The sequence below is a fragment of the Cololabis saira genome, chromosome 3 (genome assembly GCF_033807715.1).
Source record: "Cololabis saira isolate AMF1-May2022 chromosome 3, fColSai1.1, whole genome shotgun sequence".
NCBI lineage: Eukaryota > Metazoa > Chordata > Actinopteri > Beloniformes > Belonidae > Cololabis > Cololabis saira.
In genome coordinates this window covers 44,706,138-44,726,448 of record NC_084589.1, presented here as the reverse complement: position 1 = coordinate 44,726,448, position 20,311 = coordinate 44,706,138, and the positions used below count along the sequence as shown (strand labels likewise).

Sequence of the window (20,311 nt, the reverse complement as noted above, 5' to 3'; positions counted from 1 at the left end):
GAAAAATCTAAAATTTGTTTTGTTGATGAGAAAATATGTTTCTCTATTTTTCTTATTTTTGTGAGGGGGGATATATATTGTTTTTCGGCACTACCTTGTTCTCTATAGCTGATGAATTACTCCTATGTGGGATCAATAAAGTTCTTATTTTTGCCATCTCAGAAAATTAAATATATTATATTTGGTGCCTAACTGTTTCCCAAGTACATTTGTTTATTTGTTTGTTTATGCACTTTAGTGCGTGTGTGAATGAATAAATGAGACGTAAAACGTACATTTCTTTGTAGAAAGGCGCTTTATGAAAATAAGTCCATTTACTTGTATTAGTTTACAGCGCAGTCTTGAACATCCAATATGGCGGCGACGTTGACGTATCAGCAGCTCCATCAGGCCCCCAGTCTCGCGCTCAGAAGGCACGCCGATTTTTTCCAGTGGCCAGCCGCGGTACTGCAACAAAAAATCCCATGGGGCCCAGAAAGCTTTTTTCCCATAGACCGCAATAGTAAAAGAGAAGCCTCTAAAACTGTTCACAGGACACCTCCAGCTGTAATCACCGGCAATTACTAATCTTTGTATTCTATATTTTTAAGTCATGGACTTTATATCCGTCAAAAATGTTTTATAACGGCCAGAAAAGTCAAAGAAAAGTCTCTTTCTGGGCGTGACGTCACGGCTTTGTCCGTGCACTCGCAAAGCGCGGTCGTGTGTGTCTCGGGAACGAGCATGGCTGAATCTAAACCGTTCGGCGGAATAATCACTCAGAAAAGTGGAAAACACGGCTCAAAGGTGTGTTTTTGTGGTCTCTTAATTTTTTTTTCCATGACAAAAGACATTGGGTTTATAATAAAACCTCAGTAAACGAGGGGGAGCTGCTCTGATCAGTGTTGAGCAGCAGCTGAGCAGGAGACCCTCTGTCATTCATTGAGCTGGAGCTGCGCGCTATGGCACAGAGCTCAGGTGGGACGCTCAGGTCACACTCGGTCTAAACGCCCTGACCAGGGGGATCACAGACGGAAATGTTTAATAGCAAGAATAATAATGGTTTGTCATTCTTGTACTTAAACATTTCCGTTGTAGCCAACGGTGTATGGTTTGTGAAAATAAGATATCAGGCAGGAATAACACTTAATGTGAGCCCAGAAGCTGTAAAAGAATCAGAGAAAATGCAAAGTTAATTACGCCTAACATTCGGACTGCACGATCATTAATAGACAAAAAGATTTACCCAAAGGTATATAGATAAATAGCATATGACAGCTTGTGTTATTGTGGGGAATCCCATGTGTTTTTTTGTTTGTTTGTTTTTATAAAGATGACTCGTTTTATCCTTACTCAAAAAAATTAAACTCCACAAATTAACCACATTTAAACATAATATTTGACATATTTAAACATAATACTTGACAAAACTTGTAATACAAAAAATATTTGTCTTAATGTAAGTAATACACTTGGGAAGTTTCATGGTGATACCTGCTATTTACATTTTTACCCTATTTTAGCCTATTAACCTGGGGTGTCTCATCTTAAATAAAAATGACTCGTTTTATCTTTAATTAAAAAAAACACACAAATGAACCATGTATAGTCTATAACCATGAGTTTGAGAACAGCATCGGTTGATTTGCCCTATAAATCCCTAATTTCATTGTGTACATCTATCATTACCGGTCTGAAGGACTCATGAGCGCGCAGCGCTTGTCCAGAGCGCGCAGCGCTCGTTCACATTGCCCCGGGGCATGATGGGAGGCCCCAGAGCATCATGGGAGGTGACTCAACTGCGCATGCTCTATGGCAGGGGTTCTTAACCTTTCAGACCGTGGGGCCCAATTTTTTCAGTACAGAGTGGCCCGGGGCCCATTAAATATTAAAATTGTATAGCAGGGGTATTCAACTAAAACTTTGAGAGGTCCATTTAGAGAAGATTTACTCAAGCGAAGGTCCAGAACATCATTATATATATATATATATATATATATATATATATATATATATATATATATATATATATATATATATATATATATATATATATATATATATATATATATATTTATTATGTGTGTGTATATATTCAAGTAGCCTCATACTAGTTGTATCAACATCTGCATCTGACTGTTACATTAAAAAAAGTACATTTCAAAAATATTTGCCACTTAACATGTGTAATTTGAATAACACATTTTTTTCTCTTAAAAATAAAATTGATTTTATTTTATTTTTCAAATGCTATCTTATTTTATTTCTCTACCAGCAGTTTGATTTTCCCCTTTTCTTTGTTAATTGTCTCAACACATTTTTATAATAAATCAATATAAACACATCTTAGCAATTGAACAGTTTTGCAGTTTGTCTTTCTTTAATCGTATGCCCCCACTTTCTGTTGTTCAGTGAGAGAACTGAGCTCTAATTTCTCCTGCCAGGACTTTAAATCTGGGCTGGATGGTGTCAGGTTCTCATACACATGTGAAGGTGCTGGTGAACCTGGAACGATATTTAGTTTTAATCATGTTCATTGTGGAGAAAGCTGCCTCACAGCTGTATCTGGACTCAAACATGGGTGTTTTAAGATTTATTTTATTTAAGATATTAAATTAATCAGTTGTCAGGACTCAGCGTGTCGGGCTTCCATCCGAGCCTGATCAGCTGCGACGGGCTGCGACGCGCTGCAGCCCAGTCACTTTCCGATGCTTTTGCAACAACAGTCCAGTCCAGCAGACACTTCAGCCCACGCATCTACAATCCTTCAGCAGTAACGACGGAGCCCTCTGCCGCTCCGCGGCCGCCGGGACGCGTCGGCTCCCACTCAGTCGGGAGGTTCCTCCCACTCTCCGGCCCGCCTCTGCGGGGGAGCTCCCCCGGGAGTCTCGTCTCCTTCTCGGCTGCGAGCCCCAGGTCTCGCCGTCCGCCCCAGGTGTCCCGCCCAGAGCCGCCGCCGGGCAATCACTGGCAAATCACGCCCTCCTTCCCCCTTCTCATGGTGGCTTCAATTACGTCCGCCTTAAACCTGAATTATGGTTCCGTGTAAATCGACGCAGAGCCTACGCCGTAGAATCCCTGATCCTGGTGGATCTAAACCTACTCTGTGCAAAATAAATGATTTTTTCTGTAAATACACACCATTTCTCTTACTATTACACGTACAGCTAGCTGAGTGTCTTCTTCTCCTCATTTGGTCGGGAGTTGCTATGCAGTCCCGCGGCCCTCGCGGCCCACACTTACAAAACTGAATTTTTTTTGCGGCCCACTAGAGGGCGCTCGCGGCCCAACGTTGGGCCGCGGCCCTATGGTTAAGAATCACTGCTCTATGGGCCCGTGTACCAGGAAGTAAACCAGGAAGTCAGAAATCTTTTCGGCGGATGCGCTGGGTGAGCAAACTCCATTGAAATGAATGGGCGGGGGCAAGATGGCGGAACGGGTGCAGTCAACGTTTTAAGCTCTGTCTCCCTGTCCCATTTGTACACGAACTTTACTATCCAGCTCTGCTTTTATTCCCCCTTTTAACTGAGCATATATTGGATATTAAGTAAACAACGATATTCCAAGAATTCTGCACCATAATGTCAACAAAAAAGAATAATACTACTTCAACCCGCGCCAGCACGCCTGCCGACGCCGGACATGACTACGCTGCTAAGATGGAAACTTCCACAGTGAACGCCAAAAGAAAAGACCCCTTCTCGCCACTCAAGAACCCACCAGCAACTAAAAAAGCGGATACAGGGGCAGAAAACGGTAATGAAGCTTTGAATGTTGTCTTGGAAGCTATAAAACAGCTAACTGAAAAAGTGGATACACTCGGGTCCCAGATGCAACAAAACTCCGTAATGCTATCTAGCATAGCCACAGCAGTCGAGTTTAATGCGGCAGAGATCAAAGACTGTAAAACTCAGCTTCAAAGCACCGGTCGAGTAGTGTCGGCGCTACAGAAAGACAACGCTGAGCTAATGGAGCGAGTCCTGGAGATTGAACGATACAAGCGCCGCTGGAATCTTCGGATCCGAGGAATAAAAGAAAAGGATGGAGAAAATACACGTGAACTGGTCGCTAATGTTCTGTTGAAAATCTCCCCGTCATGGTCCCCAGACATTAATCATATTGTGGACTCAGTCCACCGACTCGGCAGACGTGAGGAAAACAAAACAAGGCATGTTATCGTCCAGTTTACCCAGAGGATGCATCGTGACGCGCTGTGGAGGATGAGCAAGGACTCGGCAGTCTGCAGGGAGCTAGGGGTCGGCTTCATGGAGGACCTCTGCAAGGCTGACAGAGAATCGAGAGCAGCACTGTGGCCAAGGATTCAGCAAGCAAGAGCAGCTGGAAAACGAGCGTACTACAGAGGTGGTGCAGGTTATATCGACGGACAAAAAATTACTTAAAACTACTCATCTCATAAGGTTTTCAGTGATAATCCATGTGATATTTATGTTAAAAGGCACTTTTAATGTGTTTACAAGCTGGATAGTCAAGTTATGACTGTTGAATTTGAAGGGACGCTGCCTGTTGTGGGGTTTTTTTCACCTCTCTTTAAGTTAAATTTACATTTTTACTAGCGTTTGCTAGTCTTTGTTCAAAATGAATGTTCAGTTTTCATGTATTTCTCTCAATGCTAGGGGCTTAAGAGATAACACTAAAAGAAAATCTATTTTTTTATTTTGTAAGGGCGAAAAGGCTAATTTTATTTTGTTACAAGAAACACACTCTACGTTAGAAGATGAAACATTTTGGAGAAATCAATGGGGCGACAAGATTATCTTTGATCATGGCTCCAAAAAATCAGCAGGGATAGCCATCTTATTCTGTAACTCTCCTGCTAAATTGGTGACATCTAGAAATAGCAATAGCGGTCATTGGTTAATTGGTGTCCTGAATTTAGATGATCAACACATTATCCTGGTTAATATATATGGTTTTAATAACCTTAATCAGAACAAACAATTGATTTCCGATATTTCCATTGCCATTACAAACCTTAAACAGCTCTTCCCAACAGCCAATGTAATTATCGGTGGTGACTTCAATATGGTTAATGATGAATGCCTTGATAGACATCCTCCCAAATCTCAAAACATTTCTGCTAACCTTGTCCTCTCTGATTTCTGCAGCTCCCATAACCTACTGGATGTTTGGCGCCTTAAACATCCCGATTCCAAACAGTATTCATGGTTCAAACCAAATAATTTAGCAAAATCAAGAATTGATTTTTGGTTAATTTCGGACTTGTTGTTGGCCTCCGTATCTGATTGCTCTATTTCTGCTGCTCCTCTCACAGATCACTCTACCATCAAGCTAAATTTGGGACCCCCTGGTATCAATCGGAGGAATAAAGGATACTGGAAATTCAATGCAAGTTTATTAAAATGTCAGTCCTTTCATGATGGTATCAAAACCTTAATCTCAGATGTAATGTATGATGAGTCAATAATATCTTATGTTTCTAAATGGGAATTCTTAAAATTCAAAATTCGTGAATTTGCTATTCGTTTTGGAAAATCACTTAACAGAAGTAACAAATTATCAGAAATTAATATCATTAAAGAAATAAACTCCTACAGTAACAAAACTTCCCAGACTGATGAAGATAAACAGAAATTACAAATTCTGCAAACTAAGCTCGATGAAATCTATATCAGAAGAGCTGAAGGTGCATATATTAGATCAAGAGCAAAATGGATAGAGGAAGGAGAAAAAAGCACAGCATATTTTTGTCGATTAGAAAAAGGACGACAGGAAAGAAATTCAATCAAAACACTGTTGATTAATGATCAAACTGTCACAGATCCAGCTATAATTGCAAAAGAAATTGTTTCCTTCTATACTAAGTTATACTCCTCGTCTTTCTCTAGAGATGATGCTGACAACCTTTTTAACCATATTAAAGGTCTCACTCCTACTATAGAGAAAGAGTTTGCAGATTTATGTGATTCCGATATCTCCTCTATTGAACTTGACAGCGCAGTAAACAGTTTATCTTTGAACAAATCCCCAGGGAGTGATGGTCTTACTGCAAATTTTTATAAACATTTCTGGGATTTATTGAAAGAGCCATTCTCTCTTATGTTAAAAGAAGCAACAGACAATATCACATTTCCCTCTAGTATGAAACAAGGAATAATAACTCTGATTCCAAAACCGGGCAAAAACCCAAGAATATTAGAAAATCTTAGACCGATCACCTTATTAAACAACGACTACAAAATTGTTACCCTTATCTATGCCAACAGATTAAAAAAGCACTTGCATAAAATCATAAGTGACTCCCAATCTGGCTTCGTGAAAGGTAGATCCATTCACAACAATATTCGCTTAATCCTTGATCTTCTAGATTATAATAATTTAATAGAAGATGATGGTTTTATTTTGTTTCTTGATTTCTATAAAGCGTTTGATTCTATTGAGCATCCATTCATTTTTCAGTGTTTAAAATTAATTGGTTTTGGTGATAAATTCAGAAACATCTTTGAATCCCTTTACGAAAATTCAAATAGCTGTATATCCTTACCAGAAGGAACATCACCTCGATTCACAATTAAACGAGGAGTAAAACAAGGTTGTCCCATTTCTCCATTTTTCTTCATAATAGCTACAGAAATGCTCTCTATCCTCATCAAAAATTCCAATATTGCACCTTTAGAGGTTCTTGGAATACCTGTAATCATTAGCCAGTTAGCAGATGACACTACCATCTTCATGAAACAATTATCTGAAACCCCTAAAATTTTGCATATTATTGATATTTTCTCCAAAGCCTCAGGGCTGAAATTAAATTTAAACAAATGTGAGCTAATGCCAATCCACCATAGTCACTTATCAGAGGCATACAACATCCCTATAAAATCCGCTGTCAAATATCTTGGCATTTTTATCTCTAAAGATTCAGCAGAAAGTGAAAATAAAAATGTCTGGAGGGTAATTAATGAATGCCAAACCAAGCTCAACTCCTGGTTATTAAGAGACATAAGTTTACTGGGTCGTATCTTCTTGACAAAAATGGAAAGCCTCTCCAGATGTATTTACCCGGCTTACTCACTATCTATTCCCAATAGTGTAATTAAAAAGATTAACCAGGTTAACTTTAACTATATCTGGAAAAAGAAAATTCATTACATCAGGAAAACCGAACTAACCAAAGAATTCAAAGATGGAGGCCTGCAAGCTATTGATTTTGATTTTATTAATGGCACTCTAAAAATGAACTGGTTGAAATCTTTTCTAAACAATAAGAGCTTTTGGTTTCATATCCCCAGAGTAATTTTTAATAAACTGGGAGGCATTGAACTGTTACTAAGATGCGACTTCGCCATTCAAAAACTTCCAATCAGATTATCCAGTTTTCACCAGCAGGTACTTTTGTATTGGAAACTATTGTATAATCATAACTTTACCCCCCACAATAGTCTAATATGGAACAATCGCTATATCACAGTCAGAAACAAGTCGTTGTACAACAAGAACTGGATGGAAAAGGATATTTGGTCTGTCCTTCACTTAGTTGACAGTGGTGGTGATTTGTTATCATATGAGAACTTTTGCCTTAAATATGACCTAGACTGCAACCGTACGACATTTAAATCTATTACCAAGGCCATCCCCAAATCTATTTTGATTTTAATAAAGGGTATTGTAACTAACCCTGCTCCTATTAGCCCTCTTTTTCCACAACTTTTGGTTGGTGGCTGTGACTTTAACGACGGTAAAATTCCAAACAAATCATTTCATTTCATACCCTTTGGTATCCTATAGAAACTCAATCTTACAATTTTACCCCAAACATATCATCACCATGTTACGAACAAAATATTTAAAATTTCCAATCACTCCCAAAGCAAAAGAACTCCATTTTAAAACCTTAAATGGTGTATATCCATCCAGTGATCTGTTGCGACAACGATTTGGTATTGATACTAATAACTGTATGTTCTGTGATGGATGTGAAACTACTGATCATTTATTTTTTCATTGTATGTATTCTAAAACCCTTTGGCAGGATATACATGACTGGCTTCACCCAAAGGTTTTTGACCTGCAAGACTTTTCACGTGAAGCTATTATTTTTGGACTTTCAATGAACAATAACATCGATGATTTCCTTATCAATAATATTATAATTCTGGGTAAATTCCACATCCACAAATCTAAGTATATGAAGGTGAAACCTCGTTTTTGTATATTCCACAACGAATTCCTCCATTTTTTTAAAGCCCTTAAACTCATGACAAAAAGAAATGCAGTACAACTTTTGAACACAATTGAAGAATATAATTTATTGGATAAGCCCTAGCCCCTTAAGTTATTTTCCTTTTTTATTTTATTTCTTTTCCTTCTGTTCTCTCTTTATGCACCTTTTCCCTGATACATGTTGAAAAAAAATGTTATGCCTTGTTGTTTGTATATGAATATATTTTCAATAAAAAAAAAAAAAAAAAAAAAAAAAAAAAAAAAGGGTCGAGTGAGGGCTGCGCATGCGCACAGACCTGCAGCTCAGTGCGGCTCATCAGGCACTTTCATTCTGGTCCAAGATGAATATCCTCACCGTCCTACCGTCCGACTTCGGATATGTCATATTTACTTACTTCTACAGCTGGATTATGCTCAGTTATTTGGGCATCAAGGTTGGGGCTGCCAGGAAGAAGTACGACGTGAAGTATCCTACGATGTACAGTGACAAGGAACAGGTCTTCAACTGTATCCAGAGAGCCCATCAGAATACCCTGGAGGTTTACCCTCAGTGGCTCGTCTTCCAAACCATTGCAGCCCTTGTTTATCCGTTATCTGCATCTGTGCTGGGGTGTATTTGGGTGACCAGCAAGTTTTCCTACGCCTGGGGCTACTACACAGGAGATCCAGCGAAGAGGATGAAGGGGGTTTATGGCTACATTGGATATTTTGGAGTCATCTTTCTATCCATTTCTGTAGCTTTGCAGCTGCTCGGAGTCTTTTAAGATGGTTGTCAACTTGTTTGCAAATTTTCCTGTAGCATTTTTAGAAATAATACTACAGTCTCAATATAGTTTATTAAATGCCGTTATGGACCACTCATATAAAAAGAATCAACAGAGCCTAAGTGTCTGTGTCATCTAGGTCATGTTAATAAAGGAGAAGGTTTTTAGACTAAAAAAAAAAAAAAAAAAAAAAAAATGAATGGGCGGCCATTTTCGATCCGGTATCCAGTTATATAATACATCCATGAGCTCCATGGAAGGAGGAGGAGACATGTCTATGCGGAAATCCAGATTGTAACACCTGGCGGAAGAGCGAAAGTTTGGAGCGAACGGAACACGTGAGCAGTGATTCCTTTGAGGAGGACGGTTCTGTTGTTTCCTTTCTTTTTCCTCTTCAACAATGTCTAAGGTGAATCATCTGAGAGAGTTTATCGGTCAGCGACTAACAGCAGCTGCTGTAGAAATATTGTCAGTGTTTGAAAAAAGCATCTTGGAGTATGAAGAAGAGCTCGACCGTCAGCGCAGACTGTTGGACCTCGCCTGGAAACCTGAAATCAGACTCCACAGAGTCGGTACGTAACCCTGGAAAGTTGAATGAATGAACACATGAGTATGACTCCTACAAGATCCCTTTGTTTCCAGTTAAAAGCCGTGGTGATGAAGCAAACGAACTAAATGGGAAACTCCCCAGCTCAACCAGCTGCTGTCAAATCAGCCGCTCCTAAATGTTCATGTGCTCCTATTTCAGTCTTTACGGTAAATGAATGAACGCGGCTCAGAAACGGAAATATATGAAGTTCTGAGTTTGAGATAATGCAGATATGTTTTTCTTCCTTCAGGTTCTGTTTTGCAGAGACTATGCAAATTCATTCTCCCATAATTTCCCCCAATACTTCACATAGCCCTCTTCACTACAGGCACAGTGAATTTCAAACAATTTTACTGTATAAATATTAAAGGTGTATTTCAATGTGTTTTATCTTTTACTGTCCTTATTGTTCAGCTGTGTTTTTTAAATATTTATATTCCTATACTAATAATAATAAATATTTATAGGCGCCTTTCAGGACACCCAAGGTCGCCGTACAAAAGGACATTAAAAACAATCAATAAAACTTTGCCATCAATTAAAAACATAGCAAAGTACAATAATGAGGTTATTCCAGTTCCAAGATTATGAAAAGTTTTTAGAAAAGTAAGGTGTTTGAAGTTTACACCTTTAATATTTATACAGTAAAATTGTTTGAAATTAAGCATGCTTGTAATGATTACAGTTGTGAACAGGGCTATATGAGGTATTGGGTGAAATTACGGGATAATTCATTTTTATAGTCAGAAAAACAGAACCTGAAGTGAAAAAGGCGACTGACCTTTGTAGAAAAGTAAGGTGTTTGAAGTTTAGATGTTAATATTTCAATTTTTCCACAGTAAAATTGTTTGAAATTCACTGTGCCTGTAGTAATTGTAGTTGTGAAGAGGGCTTTATGAGGTATTGGGGGAAATTATGGGAGAATTCTTTTTTACAGTCTCTGCAAAACAGAACCTTAAGCGAAAAAGGAGACTGACTTTTTTAGAAAAGGTGTTTGAGGTTTAGATCTAAAAGAAAAGTGTTTCGCCCTTTTCACAACTACAATCACTACAGGCACACTGGATTTCAAACCATTTTACTGTGGAAAAATTGAAATATTAAGGTGTAAACTTCAAACACCTTACTTTTCTAAAACAAATCAATCACCTTTTGCTTCAGGTTCTGTTTTGCAGAGACTGTAAAAATGAATTCTCCCATAATTTCACCCAATACCTCATATACCTCTCTTCTTAACTAGACTCACTACAGGCACAGTGAATTTAAAACAATTTTACTGTACAAATATTAAAAGGAAAACTCCCGCACACCTTCTTCTCACCGTACTCGTGTTTATTGGGCCGATGTTTCGGTCATAGACCTTTTTCAAGGCATCAAACAGATCATAACAAAAGCTTGTCTATTATAGGCTGGTAGGACTATGTGGTCCAATCAGGCGCCGCCACACAAACACCTGAGCACCTTCAAACAAGGTCACATACCGAAATACAGTCAGTAAGCATCACCAAAAACCAGGGAAAAGAGACAACACCCATAAAGTGTATACATCAAATACATCAATCAACGACCATTGAATCCAAAGGTATAATCATTAGAAAGGGAGGATGATTATACCTGTAAAGTGTTAATCTTAGGTAGCAATCAATTTAAAATATTTACAAAAATTTAAAAAATACACAATGAGGGAAGAGAGTCACACAGCAAAAATCCCATCTAAGTGTTCTGATCTTATACAGTATAAAAAATAGGGAGGATGAATGTACTGTAAAAACACAAAGTACATCAAAACTTATAAGGAGAACATCTTAGAATAACTAGGAGTCAGGGCCAGTCTCCTAATCGACCCATTCCCTGGAGAAAGGAAGGGAAAGGAAAACTGGTCAAATTCAACTCACAAAATGTTTAAAGATACTTAAAAGACGTGAATATATATATATATATATATATACACATTACACAAGTTATACATATAGATACTGGCTATCGTTATTGTGGGGAAGTGTGAGGAAAGAAACTACACATGATAAAAAACCAAATCATAACATAACACTCAAAGGCAGTTCATCATTCAATCCCTTCGGTGCCAGTGTTTGCAAAGTAAAAATCCAGAAGAGCTCTCGACTTTTTAGCAGCAAGTCCAGATTCCCACCCCTCCGTGGAAGGCTGACTTTTTCAAGTCCACAAAAACGTAAAGTTGAGATATCATGTTTGTTCTCGTTGAAATGAACAGCCACAGGATAGCTAATGTCTTTTCTCCATATGGAGCTTTTGTGTTCACTTATCCTTTGTTTTAACTGTCTGGAAGTTTTTCCCACACATGCTAGACCTCAACGGCAGCGTAGCATATATATGACATGTGTAGATGCGCAAGTAATCACCTCTTTGATGGAACTTTTTTTTATTAGAGTGGGGATGATAAAAAAAGTTGGTCTTGGAGGTGTTATTGCAATGTGCGCAGTTACCACACCGGTAATTTCCAGCAGGTAAGGGAGCCAACAGTCTCTGAGTAGGTGACTTAGGTGTTTGGGTAGTATAGTCAGCGGGAACAAGCAGGTCTTTTAGAGGTTTGTCTCTGTTTATATACAAAGAGGGGGGGGTCTTTAAAAGTGGGGGCCAATTCAGGGTCCGAGGTCAGGATGTGCCAGTATTTCTCAAATGTGGATATCACAGAGAACTTCCTTTCTTTCTTTTGGCTTTTTTGAAGCAGTTCTGAGCGTGATTTCTTCCGTGCCGCATCATACGTACATTTCCTGCTTCTAAATTCAGATAAAACAGAGGTTATCATTCTTGGTCCAGAGCATCTTAGGAAGGGATTAGATGGTGTTGCGATGGCTTCCAGTGCAACTGTGAGAAATCTTGGTGTTATTTTCGATCAGGATTTGTCGTTTAAACCATATGTCAATCAGGTTTGTAAAATAGCCTTTTTCCATCTCCGTAATATTGCAAAGATTAGGAAAATCCTCTCACAGAGTGATGCAGAAAAACTAGTTCATGCGTTTGTATCTTCTAGACTAGATTACTGTAATGTGTTGTTAGCAGGATGTCCAAGTAATTTGCTGAATAGGCTCCAGCTGATCCAAAATGCAGCAGCACGAGTACTGACAGGAATTAGCAGGAGAGACCACGTCTCTCCAGTGTTAGCGTCGCTCCATTGGTTACCCGTAAAATTCAGAATCCAATTTAAAATTTTATTACTTGCGTATAAAGCCCAAAACGGCTTAGCTCCGCATTATTTGCAAGACCTGATAGTGCCTTATGTTCCTGTCAGAGCTCTCCGTTCTCAGAGTGCAGGTTTACTCGTAGTTCCTAGAGTATCTAAATGTAGATTTGGAGGGCGAGCGTTCTGCTATCAGGCGCCACTACTATGGAACCAACTTCCAATCTGGGTTAAGGGGGCTGACACCACCTCCACCTTTAAAACTAAACTTAAAACATTTCTGTTTAGTAAAGCCTATAGTTAGTGTTTAGTAAACCTCTAGCTGGTGTTGGTAAATCTCTAGGTAGTGTAAACTTTAGTGTGTCAGAGTCGCTCCTGTGGTTTCTTGTGCTGGCCCCCCCTTCTCCTCCCTTTTCTCTCTTTTGTCCATGTTGCAGCATCCTTTGCCGGACACCGGAACCTGCAGTGTGGGAGTGAGGGGGGCAGGGTAACGGCCCCTTTTGGGCGGGGGAGAATGTTCGTCCCTCAAGACTCCTCTCCCTGGCCCTGCCCCTTCTCAACCTTTCCCCGACCCTGCACCCCAACCTGGGACTTGATGATTGGGCCGGAGCTTCGGGAGCTGCGTGCTGGCCTGCGGTCCCCACCCCTGGTCATCCCGTTGCTGCCCCCCCCTTCTCCTCCCTTTTCTCTCTTTTGTCCTGCAGGTGGCCGTGGGTGGCTTGTAGCTTGCATTACGGAGCACAAGTCTTTTCCTGACCCTGCACCCCAACCTGGGACTTGCTGATTGGGCCGGAGCTTCGGGAGCTGTGTGCTGGCCTGCGGTCCCCACCCCCGGTCATCCCGTTGCTGCTTCCACCTGCCTGCTGTGCTGTTGCCGTCCCTGACCCACCAGTCTGGCCCTCGGCAGGAGGGTCCCCCCTGATGAGCCTGGTCCTGCTCAAGGTTTCTTCCCTCCTAAAGGCCTGTTTGGCTTAAGGTTTTTCTCCCACTAGGGGAGTTTTTACCTGCCATTGTTTATGTAATAACTGCTCGGGGGTCATGTTCTGGGTATGGGTCTCTGTAAAGCGTCTAGAGACAACTCTGTTGTATTAGACGCTATATAAATAAAATTGAATTGAATTGAATTGAATACGCCCTCTGGATACAATCCATAGGATATCCCTGCTGGACAAATCTAGAGCTCCTCTCTGATGCCTTGTCTATGAAATTCTCTGTACTGCTACAAATTCTCCGGAGTCTAAAAAACTGGCTTTTGGGTAGGCCTCTTTTAAGGGGAGGAGGATGAAAACTACTAGCCAATAAGAACGTATTTCCTTCGGTTTCTTTGCGGTAGAGTGAAGTGGATGAGGAGCCGTTCTTTTGTTCAACCCACATATCTAGAAAATGAACTTTTTCACTACTATACTCCATTATAAATTGGAGGTTGCTGTCAAAGCTATTCAGTAAGGTTAAAAAGTCTTCCAGTTCATTAGCATCAGCTTTAAAGCAGCACAACGTAACTTTCAGCTTTTCTGAGTTTGTCGGCATCTTTTGGACAAAAGCGGTAGTGCTTTACCAGAAAGAACACTACATTTCCCATGAGCACCAGCGCGTACTGCCGGAAAACTCCTGTCCCGTCGCGTACATTTGTTTTAAGAGAAGACGGGACGCTTTTCTGTTTCACCAAGTGAACTGATTGAACGCAAAAAAAAGATGTTAAACTGCTGGAAAGGAACTGGAATTTACCGGGATACCTTAAACAAGGAAGCCAGGGAGCGGTATATGGAGAAAATAATGATTATTAACGGTCTTGATCCATATGAAATCCCTACTAAAGAATGGAGTTCCTCGTCGGAGCTCCACTCTTTAGAAGGATTTACTGACGCAGTTCTGCAGAACCCACGTCTTACTACCTTGTTTAGGAGTGTTTGGCAGCTGCTTTGGTAAATGTTTGACTCGCCATGTGTTTCAATGAATTAGTATAATAGTACAACATACAGTACATGTTTTGTATCCCTCTTACGTCTCTTTTCTTTTTTTGACTCCTTTTGACGGCTCCGAGGCATGAGCAATATTTTTTTTTCCTCTGCAGCAAGAAATCAAATAGTTAATATTTTTTCCTCAACAAAATGAATCGCACCGCAGAGAGCTGGCCAACAACTGCGTTTAGCTGGAGAAGTGGGGAATAAAACCCATTTGAATGATCCGACTCCGGTCTGTGAGTGTTTGTTTTGTGGTTTAATAAACCCGTGTTTTGATCCGACCCGTCTGTGTGCGTGTTTGTTTGTTTACCGAGGAACGTTATGTTTGGTCGTTACAGCCGCGATCCATCCGAGCCGACGACTCTTTTACTCTTTTAATTTGTTATCTCAGATAATTGGCCGGCCTCTGTGGTTCTGCCTCCAAGCAGGAAACCGGTGAAAAGTTAAACCATTAGCGATCTTTTCCCCACGTCTGTCATGTGGAGCTGCTGCAGCCACAACACAGCAACGGGTTACCAGCTTCTGTGGAGCTGCGCTCCAAGCCCCACCCATTTTCGTCTCGACTACGAATCGGGAAGGAGGGGGAAGTGACGTATGCCGTAAAGCAGTCAAAGCCGTAAAAATGTGTAGTTTTTTAGTGTGGCAGGGTTCCTACCATGCTCCTCAAAGTTACATAGTGCCAGTGAAGGTGATACAGACCCCCCCAGACCATGAGAGAGGTTCATTAAACCTGTTGGAAGTTGATGTACCATCACAATGACCTGGAAATATGATATTAAGGTGGAAAAGTTACATAGTGCCGCTTTAATTAGACAGAAGATGTCATCAATAAATCTGTACCATTTTAAGATTTTTGGCAAAAAAATATTTTGCTCAGGATTTCACACGAAGTTTTTTTTCAAAGTGACTCACGTATAGATTTGTGTAATTCGGAGCACAAATAGAGATGGTACCAGATACTTGTAAATAATATTCACTATTAAAGTTAAAGTAGTTTTTCTTCATGATTAAAGTAGCTAAGTCAACAATAAACGTACCCGGGGGCATGAGTAAGTCCTGCAAATAGAACTTTTAGACTTCTCTACCTCCATCATGGGGAATATTAGTGTAGAGACTGGGGATGTCAAAGGTTACCAACAGTAGATCATCAGGAAGGTTAGTGAGGTTAAAGATCTTATTAATGAAATCCGTGGAGTCTCTAATATACGCTGGTAGTGTTTGGACATACGGTTTGATATAGTGATCCACAAACTCTGACAAAGGTGATAGTAAAGCGTTCATCTGGGCCACAATAAGGTGACCAGGAGGATTTGACAGGCTTTTGTGCACTTTGGGTAGTGTGTAAAAGACTGGACAAACGGGATGCAGACAATACAAGAATTCACAAGAATTCAGAATTGCTCAACCTGAAATGAAACAACTTTATTCTTCAACTGTCTCGATACCAACGCAGTAAAACAAGAGTACAGTCACAGTGCCGCCTAATGGTCACACAGAGTAATGCACTTGTTTTCAAATATACTACATAGATGAAGGGGAAGACCGAAGGTTCAGGACAAACTTTAAACCTCACAAATACAACCAAACAATCAACACTGGGAAGCACTTTTGACTTGTTAAAATCCTATCTTTTTGTCTCTTTTTGTAATTCCAGAACTCCCACAAGAAAATGTTTGTAAGGTGGAGGAGGACGGGGTTTTCAGTGACCAGCACCTGGATAACCTGGAGAGGAACTGCAGCCCGGACCAGGAGGAACCAGGGCATCCACAGACTACAGAACTGGAGGAAGACTCCAGCGGTCAGGAGATGAAGCACGAGGACGTAGAGGTGGATGTCTCATTGGTCAATGTCACTGATGTGAAAGTTGAAAATGGTGAACCAGGACCAAACTGTGGCCAGCTGCTGTTGCACACTTCTCCTGAAGCTCAAAACAAAGATGAGGAAGGGACTGAAAGTTTACGCTCAGACTCCAGTAAAACTGCAGATCCGGAGCATATGAGACGACACGGTGGCCGCGAAGATGCTGCTGTCCCGTCAGACAGCAACTGTAAATCAAAGCTGACCAGGACCCACACGGGGAAGAAGGCGTTTTCTTGCAGCACTTGCAGGAAAGACTTCAGTAAAAGAAGTATTTTAATGGATCACATGAAGATCCACACTGGTGAAAGGCCGTACCTGTGCAACACCTGCGGAAAATCGTTTAGAAACTCAGCAACGCTCAAGGAACATAAAATGATCCACAAGGGCGAGAAGCTCTACGTCTGCAAAACATGTGGAAAAAGTTACAGAGAACGTTCCCACCTGGTGGTTCACTCGAGGATCCACACCGGCAAAAAGCCGTACCTGTGCAACACCTGCAATAAAACCTTTACTAAATCATCAAATCTTAAACGCCACATAACCACGCACACGGGCGAGAAGCCCTACATCTGCAAAACATGTGGAAAAAGTTACAGGCTACGTTCCCACCTGGTGATTCACTCGAGGACCCACACCGGCGAAAGGCCATACCTGTGCAAAACCTGCAGCAAAACCTTTGCTGATTTATCAAATCTTAAACACCACATAACCACGCACACGGGTGAGAAGCGGTATTTGTGCAAGACGTGCAACAAAGGTTTTAGCCGCAGAAGTATATTTCTGAATCACATGAGAAATCACCCGGAGGAGAAGTCTGGTGACTCGTGACAAATGAAGCTCATGTTGTCGTCCTCCGGGGGCAGCTGTCCACTCCTGTCTGACCCACAGAAGAAGAACCCGCAGAAGTCCAACCACCACCTCCTGTGGCTGATGAGCCTAATCCCCTCCCCACAAGGGTTGCAGGTTCAACCCGGATTTATGCTTCTCCGTCAACTTGACGCAGAGGGAACGATGTGGTTGTGTTTGTACTTTTTTTTTAAAGTTCTGCATTGAGTTTGTGTGAATCCCTGTTCCTTCTTAAAATCGTTAGTATTTGTTGCTGTTGGTAACTTGTCGTCGGTGCAAATAAAGAGCTGTTAGTATTTGCTGAAGGTTCTTTAAACGTGGCAGTTTATTTTGTTCATCTACAAAGCCTCTCTCACACGTCCTTTTTCCCATCTGTTTCTTCTTCACTCACATTCTCTTTGTAAAGTTAATCTGCAGCTCCATGTTGTTAAACTCTCTCCTTCTACTCCGTTCAGAGGTTAGTCCAAGTTTGATATATTTACATGTTCACTTTTTACAACGTTCCTCTGAAAAACATGAAGAAACTTCAGAGAAACGAGGACAAAAGAAGAAACGCAACCATCAACACGTCAGAAACAGAACAGCCAACCATCTGTCACCATTTTCTAAACTGTAATATCTGCAGCATTAAACAAAAAACCTTGAAGATTTCAGAAGTCAGTGCAGTCAGATACGGTTTGCTTTTATTTCCCCTTTAAAATGTTTTTATTGATTTAGAAAACAAGAACATTTGGTTTGCAAATGAATGAGGAAAACTGTAAAAGACTTTATGCATTTTAAATCTGAGCTGCACGTACATCAGATTATCGTGTAATTCATGGGACAAACTAAATCAAAACAATGCAATTCAAATGATTCATGCTGTGTTATTGTAACTATAAAAGTTGAAGTTACAACATATTTATTACGTTTTTCACATTATTAACATAATATGAAATTAACAATATTATTGAATCACATGTATAAAATAAAGTTATCTAAATGTACAACTGGTCTGCCACAAGATTTATTCTAAAGCTGATGTTGAGATCCGTGTTGAAGCTGCAGATCTGCAGGTTGGAGAGCAGGAAGAAGAGGCAGGATCATCGGGACCAGATTCCAGGAAGAGGACACACTTTGGATTTAACCCTTTTATATCAGACATCCGTTTAGAAGTAAATGTCTTTTTACCTCAACTCATATTTAGTCAGAAATAATCATGAAAAGTGTAATTAAGTTTTCATTTTAGATTAATTATTTTATTGTTTATAATTCTGGAATATTACACTCTCCATATGTAGAAAGAGCAGCAGTGCCCCCTGGTGGTGAGTTATAAAAGCTCAACATAAACCCAAGAGTGAACAATCTATCGTAATAATAATAATAAAAAGACAAATAAAAAAAGACTGAAGTGCATCAACAAGAGGAAAGTTGTCAGTGACGCAGATTATTGGTACAGCGTGATCAGTACAACCAGCATTTAGCTCAGAAAACAAGGTTGAAAGAGAAATATTATCAAATGAAGTTGAAAAGTGGAGATGCACTTTTGTCCTTTATCCTCAACTTCCTCAATCACGTCATTTTGATCCAGTTTGTTATTTCACTGGTCTTGGCTTCATCAAGAATCATCATGGATTGAACTGAAAAAATGTTTAGTGAACTAATTAGTATTTTGAGTTGTGGAGATTAATGATATTAAGAAATTTTACTAAATGCCTAAAACCTAATTAGAATGTAAGATAAATGTATAAGAATTTGAATAAATGCGATGTCAAATTTAAGATCTTAAACACATCTGACTTAATTTAAATAAGTATAATTTTGAAAAATAATTTAGATTTCTATAAAAGAAAATACAAAATCATGACTCAGTTTTTATTTTCATTAATTCTTTTATGATTCTACACATTTACCGTAATGTTAAATGTAAAATTTAGACCAGTATCTACTTTAAACATATACTGAATTCTTTTACTTTTTTAACCACACAGTTGCAATAAATAATGGTTTGCATTCATGTCCATCTATGGGAAGAATAAACCCAAACCTTTGATTTAAGCTTTAAAAGTGCAGTTTGATGGGCAGCTCGGTGGCGTAGTGGGTTAAGTAGCGGCTCATGTACTGAGGCTACAGTCCTCCTGCAGCGGTCCTAGGTTCAAATCCCGGCCTGCACCTTTGCTGCATGTCATCCCCATTCTCTCTCTCTACCCCCTTCCTGTCTGCAACTTGAATAAAGGGCCACTAGAGCCATAAAAAAAATTAAATGCAGTTTAATGAAACCTTCACAGTTGAACATGAAACTTTGCTCATATCAACTAATTCAGCATTTGACGTTAGAAACAGCCAATCATACCTGCCCTAGAAACAGAATATTTGCAACAGCTGCCAGCCTGTTTCATCAACTCTTTCTCTGATACAGGTACAGTTAAAAGTGATGACATCCTTCAAAATATTAACATGGACAACATCATAAAGTGCATCCTAAAAACACCTTCACGATACTTTGTTTGGGTGGAGAGGCTGAAACACACTGAGATATAACAGCCATAATTTCTTAACTAGCCAGAAATCCTGAGAGGGAAGCTCGATTTTGAGAGTCAAACCTAACGTTTAGTTTTGGGAAATTCCTGCAAAAAAAACTTTGGAAGTTCCAAAAATGTTTTCATATGTATTATTTTGAAGCCCATTGCAATAAAAGTTTCTTAACAACATAAATATTTTATGACGAATAAAAAAGTACACATGAATTAAAAAATATTTTTCTTTTATTTATTGATATTAACAATCAGAAGCTTATCATATAAATTGTGTCAGCTCTCGTTGTGTCGGAAAAAATAAAACTCAATTTAAACCTTCTTGCTTGTGATGTTTTCTCAGATGTAAATCACTTTGGATAAAAGCGTCTGCTAAATGACAGAAGTCGTAGTAAACCAGTGATGAAAAGAATGTATGAATTTTGTTGTAATTGCTTTCGTTGGTA

General features: G+C 39.7%; 1 protein-coding gene across 1 annotated transcript; it reads left to right on the top strand.

The window, feature by feature from the left end:
• Nucleotides 1-8,455: 8,455 nt before the first annotated feature.
• Nucleotides 8,456-9,059, top strand: LOC133441177 (glutathione S-transferase 3, mitochondrial-like). Its single transcript, XM_061718577.1, has one exon. The coding sequence runs from the start codon at nt 8,463-8,465 to the stop codon at nt 8,940-8,942; it is 480 nt and encodes a 159-aa protein (XP_061574561.1). The 5' UTR covers nt 8,456-8,462; the 3' UTR covers nt 8,943-9,059.
• The last annotated feature ends 11,252 nt before the right edge of the window (nt 9,060-20,311 follow it).